General features: G+C 42.7%; 2 protein-coding genes across 3 annotated transcripts in view; one reads left to right on the top strand and one right to left on the bottom strand.

The window, feature by feature from the left end:
- Positions 1 to 6: 6 nt before the first annotated feature.
- Positions 7 to 5600, bottom strand: rufy1 (RUN and FYVE domain containing 1; the record flags this gene model as incomplete). Its single annotated transcript, XM_084469725.1, has 17 exons — positions 7 to 862; positions 948 to 1025; positions 1448 to 1496; positions 1590 to 1684; positions 1893 to 2022; positions 2212 to 2331; positions 2448 to 2545; positions 2639 to 2806; positions 3116 to 3232; positions 3343 to 3444; positions 3583 to 3718; positions 3828 to 3889; positions 4025 to 4148; positions 4294 to 4395; positions 4504 to 4621; positions 4734 to 4913; positions 5291 to 5600. 17 exons carry the CDS (start codon positions 5598 to 5600, stop codon positions 716 to 718), a joined length of 2136 nt encoding a protein of 711 aa, XP_084325851.1. The 3' UTR covers positions 7 to 715.
- Positions 5601 to 8028: 2428 nt separating this feature from the next.
- The window catches only part of hbegfa (heparin-binding EGF-like growth factor a), a 3512-nt gene continuing 1096 nt past the window's right edge, over positions 8029 to 10444 (top strand). The window contains exons 1-6 of one of the 2 annotated variants that reach the window (XM_084469543.1): positions 8029 to 8272; positions 8999 to 9226; positions 9344 to 9542; positions 9671 to 9829; positions 10100 to 10187; positions 10416 to 10444. The exon at positions 10416 to 10444 is cut by the window's right edge and continues 1096 nt beyond it. In XM_084469543.1, the coding sequence (XP_084325669.1) occupies positions 8230 to 8272; positions 8999 to 9226; positions 9344 to 9542; positions 9671 to 9829; positions 10100 to 10172 (702 nt within the window). In that variant the 5' untranslated portion in view covers positions 8029 to 8229 and the 3' untranslated portion in view covers positions 10173 to 10187; positions 10416 to 10444. The remainder of the gene's footprint in view (positions 8273 to 8998; positions 9227 to 9343; positions 9543 to 9670; positions 9830 to 10099; positions 10188 to 10415) is intronic. The other variant, XM_084469544.1, reaches the window with a different exon arrangement.

Genomic DNA, 10444 nt, shown 5'->3' with positions numbered 1-10444 from the left:
TTGACAAATGTCCTTTTTATTCCAATCAACCACTAGATAGAAAATGTCAACATGCCAGCTCTAAGAAAATGTCCATACATTTGCAACAAATGTCCAAATGAAAAAAAAAAAAATGTGACAATTAGGTAAGTTTACAGGATTTGAGGGTTAGGTTTGTTAGGGGGTGATTCTTTTGGTATGAATTGATTTAGACAAGTCTTGATGTAGTACATAGGGCTAATTTCAGAATCTACTCATCCGCTGTGCGCTTAATACGCGGATGGAAAAATTCTGGCATGAAAGTGTAGAAGATATTATAAAATGTTATATCAACTGATGGCAGTAATGTTAATGACAAGGGTTAAAAAATGATTAATAGCTGATGGTGATTGTTAACTGACATTTTTCTATTCTTACAACCTGTGTAAGCAACATACAGACCTTTGCAAATATTAAACTAAACCTGGTTTAGGACTGTGCAACTTCAGCAATTTTATTCCATGTAATACATAAAACATGGGTTTCTTAAACAAAAAGAATGTAGTCCACATAAAACGGTATCCATAAGAGATGCCTTGCAAAAAAAAAAGTCCCATATTAATAAAGTTAAAATTAATACAAACTGCTAGTGTACCCAAAATCATGGTGACGAGTAAAAATCAGTGTTACACCGGGTATTTAAATGGGAAGAGTCATAGAAAGCCTCAGTATGAAACTTGGAGCTGTGACTGCGTTGTCAGGAGGCGCCTGTGGAGGAGCTTCTCTGCAGTAGAAGGGAGTGGCAGATGTCGCAGACACGCACAGGCCGAGGGTACGATGGCAGCGCCAGCTCATTGGCGGAGCAAGTGTTGCAGTAGATGTCTCCACAGTTCCGACAGTGGTGCTGCAAACAATTCAGATTATGTATTGCAGACCACTAAAACCAAAAATGAAGGAATAAAATAGAGGAAATGGTGATTGCCATTTACCTTTCTACGAGAGATGGAGAACTCTTTCTGGCAGTGCTTGCACTCTGTGGCCTCGTCGTCTTTCAGCCAGGCGTGACCCTGATTGAGGAGCGACATAAATACCGTACACAAATCCTACTAGACAGGACAGTACTTAGCATTGATGTTAAAATAAGGATTTATCATTACAATGGCACTCAAAGTAACACGAACCTGGGTTAAAAATTTGAACTACGTACATCCGAGTCTATAGTCTATGTACATAGTTTGAATTTATACTTTATCATTTCCCTCCCTTGGCCTTCAACCCAGCCATGATGTTTGTTTCCCTTTGCAACAAATATATACAGACAAACTCATTTCCAGGTTTGTTTGTGTGATTGCTTCCTGGAACATTAACCTTACTTTGCTACAGCTTAGTTGTTATTCCCTCCACAGCTCCGGTCAAAATTGTTGTGCCCTTACGTAAAGCATCATTTCAACAACCAGGAATAACATCAGATAAACAAAGTATTTTTTACCTTCAGGGCTTTATTGACTTCCTTGAAGTCCTCCATCTTGAGTTTAGATCTTCAGGAGAGAACAGAGAAACAGATGTCCATAAGGGTAAAGTATGTAGGGATACAATAGCCCAAAGGAAAAGTGCATAAGAATGGTACAAACTGGCTGAGGTGCAGGCCCATCTCCTGTAACGCTTGTTCCTGCTGTTCACATCTCTGCTGAAGCTTGGTCTTCTCCTGCTTCAGGTCTTTCAACTCCTACATGACCAAAATAGAAATAAATCAGGTAGGTTATTATTCATACATACATACATTTCTTAATATAAACATTGAATGACATGGATAACTATGGGCAGCCTTGGCAACCTCCAAGGGGCAGGGTAATGGAAATTCCATCTTGTTTGATGTTCATGACTTGAGACATAATCAACTGAACGTATGTTTAAAGGGAGGAGAGCAGGCTGACCATATGCAGCCCCTGAAGTTGTTGCAGCTGTGTGCGGAGCTCTGTGCTGTTGTCCTGTTCCCTCTGGAGAGCTCTCTGCAGGCTCTGCCTCTGCTCCTTCTCACTGCACAGCTCCGTCTCCAGTCCAAGCCTGGGCACAGAAGAGGACCCCTCAACGCTACAATAACAACTGTAATAAACAATCCGCCCATGCCTTGAAACTATGGAAATGAATGACAAACTTATCAAATGGACTTTGAAAGGCGATTTAGAACGCTTCCTAAATGAGGAAGCGTTTGTTAATTTCAGCAAACTTCCTCCAGGCTCCAATAGTATTCACCTCAGTGTGTCCAGGTCAGACAATTGTTTCTGCAGAGTTTCTGCTTTGCCTTCCAGCTCGGATCTCATGGCTTCATCCGACTGGTCGCACTGCATACGCTCTGACTCAGACCTCTGTAGTCTAAAAAAAAATGACAGACCAAATAAAATGACCCAATTTTGATCATTTAGAGTGGGCACCTAATTATTTCAAACGTGTACAGTATATTCCAGACTTTAATGTAGAGAAATGCCTGCCTCTGCTCAAGCTCTATCATGGCTCTCTCCATTTCACCCATCCTCTCCTCCAGCTGGCTAGCCTCCTGCTGCTTCTTCACTGCCTCTCGCTGCGAGTCCTGTAGAGAAACACATGACGTGTGGGTGTCCCGTGTGTGGGTGGGGGTTTGTATCCCCAGACAGGAAAGGCAGCGCTGTGCGTGTTTGGATACCTGCGCTTTGTGGAACATCTGCAGGTTAAGGGTCTTGACTTGGTCGAGTTGGAGCCGCAGGGCTGCCAGCGTGTCCTGTTTCTCATGCGTGTCTTTCTCCAGAAGCCTCATGGCCACCTCCATCTCCTGCTTCAGTCCAACTTGCAGCTCCAGCTCCCGCTCCAACTCCTTAAATAATGCACAGCCACACACACACTGTCAGTTATGGGCTCTGACCCCAACCCGATCAACCAAATCCATCTGTCCAACCAGGCTATCTAACCCTTTAATATCTGTCTTAAGGCATACACATTGGTGAGAAGACAGTTTCTATAGGTTCTATAGGGTTTGACCGTATAGACGAGGAGAGCTGCTACTTAAACTGTGTCCCTCCATGTTAATGAATAACAGCACTGCCATTTTATGTGTTTGGTTTCCACATTTTATAAAATGGAAGACTGGTGGTCAAATGTTGTAATTTAGCATACTGTATCTGACCTGCCGAATGCGCTTCTCTTCCTTGTACTGTGTCCACACAACAGTGTACATTTCATCCAGGCCCTGGCGGCTCTGTTTGTACGTCTCCAGCTCTACCTGGCTGTCCTGCAGGGTCACCTGGAATCAAACCACACAACAGTACATACTTTCAGTTCCAATGGATTGCATGCAAACACTCAAAGGGAGAACAATGGAAATATATATATTTTTTTTTAAACACTGCTCACCTCTTCCTTCCTCTGGCTGGACTGCAAGATAACCTCATTCTCTTGTTTCAGGGTATGCTGTTCCTCACACAAAGAGTTTATTCTATCTGTGGCTGCAGTCAACTGGAAAAATAAATGAAATCCCACCCACATTTGTGTCATCACTGGGAAATTAAGCATTGGTCCTTGAACGGATCCAAATCCAACTAAGCCATTGTTATTGGACTATGGCTTAGTTGGAGAAGTTTAAAATAAACGCACCTCATCCACAAGTTTGTTGTTGGTCTTCTCTAGGGAATCCATCTTGGCCTGGAGGTCTGTAACTGTGCCACTCAGGTTGCGATTCAACTCCTCAATGTAGTGCTTCTGATCCAATATGGCCGTCATCTTTGACTCACTTGCATTTGAAGGAGAGGTAACCGGTGGTTACACTTATTACTTCTAACAAACCATCAATATAAATCGAGTCGACAAACATCACAATGCAGTTGAGGTAGGACACTCACTCCTTGGGCGTTTCAGTGTTGGCAGTATCTTTCAGGTACAGGGAGAAGTCAATGACTGCCACCTGTTAAAAGTAAACAATGACTAAGATCAATAAATGCTGTCCATCCCATTTCACCAAGCTGAAGTTCACAGCGACTGCTGCAGCAAGAGCAAGAGCAATTGCATATAGTATGCTTCTTCTTTGTCCATCTCTCACCTGAGAGTCCAGATCCTCCCCTTTGATACAAAGGTTTGCATCAATGACATTGAGGCCAACGAGAAGTCCTACAATCACAGTCCCCTCATCTTCTAGTATTAATGACCCTGGTTCATAGAACTCACTGTAAAAAAAATAACAGTGTCAAGTGATGACAATGAAAGAGCAGGCAGGAAGGCATACATCACATCTACAAGGGGGTCTCATAATATGGAAATAGGAATGTGTAACTTCTTATCAAGTCCAGTTGCTGGAAACCTGCATCTCACCTCAGGAGATCTTTGCGATCCAGCAGGGCTTTCATATAATCTGCCAACTTTTTTTGCATGAGAGCCAAATGTAGCCAGGCTCTCCCTCGACCCAAACCTGTCCTGAAAAGGGAGAGGGCAAAATTAAGAGATTAATAGATGGTTGATTTCAGCAGCAGCACACAGTACAATAATTGACTAATGGAGAATTGTGTCCATTTTACAACTCACTTAAGACTAGGAAGGTCTCGAGCACTTGTGGTTATATCAGCAGACTCTGGACACAACTTCTCCACCAGTTCCAGAGGCCCCCAGATTGATTTGTTCTGGCCAATAAATGACTTCTTTACTGGAAAAACACAAAAAGGTAAAGGGCGATGATTGTGGAGGGGTGATTGGTTCTTTGCTTGAAAATAAACGGCAAGAAACCATGCTCTTCTTTCTTTACATTCAGGTCTTACCTTTCAACCCATGTTTAAGACAGCTCTCCAGAACAACAAAAAACTGCTGCAGTGGAGGGTACTCAGAGTCCAAAGTTCTGCCCAGACTCAGAGAGGACTGGATTAATACTTTAATACTAAGCTTCATCATGCTGAGAAGGTTGGACCTCTCTATCGACATGGGGCTTTTAGTTGGCAAAGCTGAAAATGATACAAAGTCAGAAGATTTAAACATTTTTTTTATGAGCGTTATAGGGTAAGAATTTAAACAGAAAGTAAAAAAGAAAAGTCATACAATGTATTTGCATGCGGGGAGCCACGGAAGTGCTAATTCATTAGGAGCCATGATATGCAATCGGTCAAGTCACTGAGACCGCTTGACATCTGATAATGCGAGATAACTGATCCATATAATGATGTTGGAAACCATTGTATCATGTGACCTGTGTTTGAGTTTGACATAATAAACATAGCAAAGAGGAAGCGGGCAGATTAATGATGGAGTCTGTAAACTAATGATAACGATCATAACTGCGCGCTTTGAATCAAAAAAAAAAGAGTGGTTGTAAATAACAAACCTGTTAGCATTTTGGCACGGCTGGAGTCATTTTCAGGAGGTTTCTCAGCCGCAGAGCTGATAGATGATAATGATGTGGAGTTTCTGAGAGAAGCACTGTAGCTGACCCCACTGCTGATCGTCTCCGTTGCCTTTCGGGCCAGCGAGAAGATCGGTGCAGTCCAAGTGCTCTCGGTAACAGGTTCATCATTCTGAACCTGTTCGTCAATGAGATCTTTGTTTTGGGTAGAAACTTCTAAAACTTCATGTTCGGTCTGTTTTGCTTCACCATCCTCTAAGGCTGTGTTTATTTCTGCTGCCTCGTCGGCCATTTCTACCAGTTAGCACGTGACTAGACCAGAGCAATCGCATCCGAGGCGAGACTCGATCAGTCGTAATAAATCGACGCATGTCATTTGCTTTTCTTTCTAAAGACATTACAATTCTCATCCTAATACTAAGGAAGGAGATGTCAATATTGCAACAAGAAAAATATATACTTTTTTTCCGAGCGATCTGATTCATCTAATTAGCCCCAACATATATGGGAAAAATATTGAAAACCTCTCAACCTTTTGAGGGGTTGAAAAGGTTGAGATAGGGCTGAGAGGGGTTGAGATAGGATGAATATGATAGGATGAAAAGGGTTGAGATAGAATGAATATTGTACTGTATTGAAATTTTGCTACTCTGACTCATGTAATTCTAACAAACGACATGCCAAATGACCACAGCAATGTAGGTGTTACATGATACTATTTATTGATTTGGCATCTGAAACTACGCATCTTGAATGTCAATTGGATTGTAGATCCTGGGTTCCGAATAAGAATTTATACAGGAAAAAAATCGATAGACATTTCCAATTGCACTTATTTTGTACCTGTAAGCTTTGGAACATTAAAAAAGAACCACTTGCCATAACATGTTATGATGTTTATTACTAGCCTACTACCACTAACCAAATTGAATGGTTGACGCAGTTACAAATTTTAACCAGAAGGTGTCAGGCAAACATAGACAACAAGAGCGGGCGAACTGGGGGGCGCGAGCAGTAGTTCAGTGCGGAGTGGGGAGCGCCAGCAGGGGGTCTGCCCGCTCTCCAATACTAATTTTATCACCACGTGTTCTTATGAGTCGTTTCAGCCGATTGCAAAAACAACATTTGGAAGTAATTAAATTAAACTCATAGTCCTTAACATATTGGGTATTACCAACACATTGTCACAAAAACACATTTGATTGTATTATCATTTCCTTATGAAAGAGTAGAGAAGAGGTGCTACAAATTGTTTATATTCTATGGACTCCGGGCTCAATCTAGAAGATCAGTCGTTTGTGATTGACAGCTGATGGCAGTGATTGATTGACATCTGATGATTGAGGTTTTTCATTGTGAGGCAAAGACCAAATCCAATGTTAAGTCCTCAACAGATTTTGAGTCCCAGCCCAGATCAACTGAAGCATAAATCATTACGAAATACACACACCCCAGCAAAAACACCGGACAAACGTCCAAGAAACGTCACTTTCAACTAGAAATGTTCAAGTTAATTTAAAATACGATTTATTTATTTGGTAATTGATTAGCAATGTTCTCAATGTTTACATCAAAGCAGATGATGCCATCGAGACAGCTGGTATACATCTCTGTCCCTTCAGTCTGGTGCTGTAGGCCTATTCTGCTAGCTGCAGATGACGTGTTCAAATCCTTCCATCACTGTATTCATTGAGTATCGTGTTGAAACTCATGTCTAGCCATTACCAGATGTCTTGTAGTGCAAGAATATGATGCACACTGTCACTCTCTCACTCTGTCTCTCTGTCTGACCAAAACCACCTGTTATGTAGTGGAAACCTACCCGTGCTTACAAACAACCCAGAGGGTTGGCAGAGGTAAATCTTGTGTGTTTGAAAACCAGAAAAAACTAAACTTAAGCAGAGTGATGGACTCTGAGTATTACGTATTAGTTATACTATTACTGAGTATTAGTATTAGTATGTTTAGTCACATGCTCACGTCCCCCAACCCCTATCATCACTTTTACCACTCTATTCCTTCGTGGATACATGGGTAGCATTATACAAAAAGCTAGAATAGAATAGTCAGTACTCCCTCTTCCTGCTGAATAAGCCGGCATTATGAGGATGTAAGTCATTCCTGTGGCATTATAGTTCCTGGGTGACTAAATCCCTGTTGTTCCACCTTATGATGACAGACTGCATGTATTCTTCCACTTGTACTGATACTTTTGTATTAAGTTAATTGTATTGCTTTAGTTTGATTTCAGCTGTACTACAGAATCATTTAAATATTCACAATATGACGAGCACTTACTTGCATACAAATAAAGGCCTATACTCAACAGTAATATTGTCCAATGGGTTGGGACTTCAATTAGAAATCTTCAAAGGGAGTTGAAAACCAAGTTTTGTGTAACTACTGTGTTATATCACATAACTATTATATTGTGTGACATTTCAATGTTTTAATATGGGGTATCCTTCCACTAAATCAAATTACAGAGTACAACAGGACATATTCTTTTGGAAGACTAATCCAATGAGTGAAATAATGTGTACACATTAGTCAAGAAAAAAACAACAGTATTTCAAAAATCAACCCAAAAATGTAAAACGTTTGTTTGTAGGCTAGCCTAATATAATGTATTGGCAGCCAGCTTCCTATGATGGGCGTGGTATGTTGAAAACTATAAATACTGAGCTCTCCCTGTTCGGACGCTCCTTAACCTACCGAGTCGGAGAAGTCTGTACCACTCGAAACTCCTCATCTCTTCACGTTGAACACTGAAGCATTCTCCGAGTGATTTCATCGCCATTTACAACGACGACAACAACAACAACAAGTATCAACCGGGAGTGAAGGAAATACTATTGCTGAAACCAGTATTTATACTTTTTTTTTTACTGCCTATTACTTTTTACTTGGAATTTAAAGACATGAGGATCTTCAGAATCGCGCTCCTGCTCGTTCACGCCTTTGGTAAGTTTATCTTAGGACGTTGCGAATGTATCCATCTCCAACGAACTCATTTCGTTATGTTTTAATACTTGTCATGCGTAAACGCATGCTGTGTTGGTTCTGTTGTTCGGAAGGCATCCTTGTGTATTTATTGTTAATCATGACCTTTACGTTATGCAAACCGTGTAGGTTACAGAGCGACGAAATATTGTCTGGGAAAGCTATTTGAAAACGAATCGGGTCATCTCTCTTATTTTAGAGTACCATGCTTAATGTAACTGGATCGTTTTATTTTTAACTCGTATTCTTGACTGGCATTTGCTAACTGTCTATTTATGAAAATTCGGCGGAGCACGACAGGTTTCCCGTACCCACATTATTTTTCGCATCCCAAAATGCTCCATTCCTCTCTTGTGTCTTGAGCGCCACTCCACCTGGAGCGCATTACGCGCGCCAGGCGCTACATGTTCTGACTTGCCTTCGCCTGCCACCCTACTCCATGTGTACACGCACGCACGCACCTACGCTCACACACACACACACACACACACACACACACACACACACACACACACACACACACACACACACACACACACACACACACACACACACACACACACACACACACACACACACACACACCATTCTGCTTCATCAATTGTAAGCCATTCCAATTGCCAATTGGTAACGGGGTTAATTGATGTCATGTTTATTTTTGTTTGTTTTTCGTTTGCCTTCCTTTAGTGGCGTCGCGGCTGACAAGTGGCGCAGCGGTGGACAGGCATGACAGTGAAAGGCACCATACTGCTGTGATCAACCTCCTGGACACGCGGAACGACAGGATAGAGGAGGACAACGCAGGTGTGGCGAGGACAACCGCAGAGTACGACAACAGTTACTACGATGAAGACAATTACTTTGACAATGAGGAGGAGGACTATGAGCTGTCTGGAGATGTGGAACTACCAAGAGGTAGGCCTTAAAAACATTGTCCCCTGAACTGAACCACTGCTCAGTGTGTTCGTGTCTTGGTGGTTTGACTCGCAAAGCCTTTGCCATTGTTTTAACACTGTCTTCCCCCTGCTCCAGTCGCTATGTCCAGTAAGCCGAAGGACAGTGCCAGCATTCTGGAAGCGGAGCAGCCTGAGAGGCCCCAGAGGAGGGGGAAAGGCAAGAAGAAGGGAAAGGGTCTAGGGAGGAAGAGGAATCCATGTCTGAAGAAGTACAAGAATTTCTGCATTCACGGCACCTGCCATTATTACAAGGACATCCGCGTGGCTTCCTGTGTGTAAGTAAAGACCAACGTTACGTGTTTGTTGAACCTCCCGTGTTTAATTAAATTCAACGTGCCCCCTTCACTCAATGCTCGTGACGCATAACAACGGCTGTGCTGACGAACGGTGCTCTCGTCTCTAGGTGCCATACGAGCTACTCCGGGGAGAGGTGCCAGTTCTTCACCCTGTCCGTGGAGGGGAAGCCCCAGGAGGGCTATAGCCGGACCACCGCCCTGGCGGTGGTGGCGGTGGTGCTGTCGACGCTCTGTCTCACCATCATAGGCCTTCTATTAGCGCTCAGGTGTGTACAAAGACACAGACACAGACACAGTCACAGACACAGTCACAGACACACAGACACACATACACACACACACACAGTCAAAGGCACTTCACATGCACAGGAAATCTCATTGAACATGCCCAGTAAACAACTGCACACGGTACTACAATACTGGCCAACAACGCACAGATAGGAGATTTTGAACCGGGTTTGGTGGGAATTGTAAATGGTTGGTGGTGATGTATAATCCGTAGACTAAACCGGATTTCCCTTTGTTATGTCTGATAGGTTTCACAAGAGGGGCGCTTATGACATTGAGAATGAGGAGAAGGTGAAGCTAGGCTCGGCACCCCACCACTGAAGAGACAGAATGGGGGTGAGTGCTCAGTAACAGTCTCACCCGTAGCACGTAGACAAACCAAACCTCAACGAGACAAAGTGGCACCCACGCACAAATCCACGCACAAATCGAACATGAGAAAACGTCATGACAGAAATCGTAGTCTTAACTTCAGTTCAGATCAGTTCAGTTTCCGTTTTTGTTTTCACGGTTTTACACGCAAAGAAACCATGCTCATTATCCCCCCCTTTTTCTTTATTTCAGGCGAAGCTGCGGAAATTCTACCTCAAAAT

The sequence above is a fragment of the Micromesistius poutassou genome (genome assembly GCF_964030765.1).
Source record: "Micromesistius poutassou genome assembly, chromosome: 6".
NCBI lineage: Eukaryota > Metazoa > Chordata > Actinopteri > Gadiformes > Gadidae > Micromesistius > Micromesistius poutassou.
Note: the sequence above shows the minus strand (reverse complement) of the source record. Positions and strands in the feature narration are given on the sequence as shown.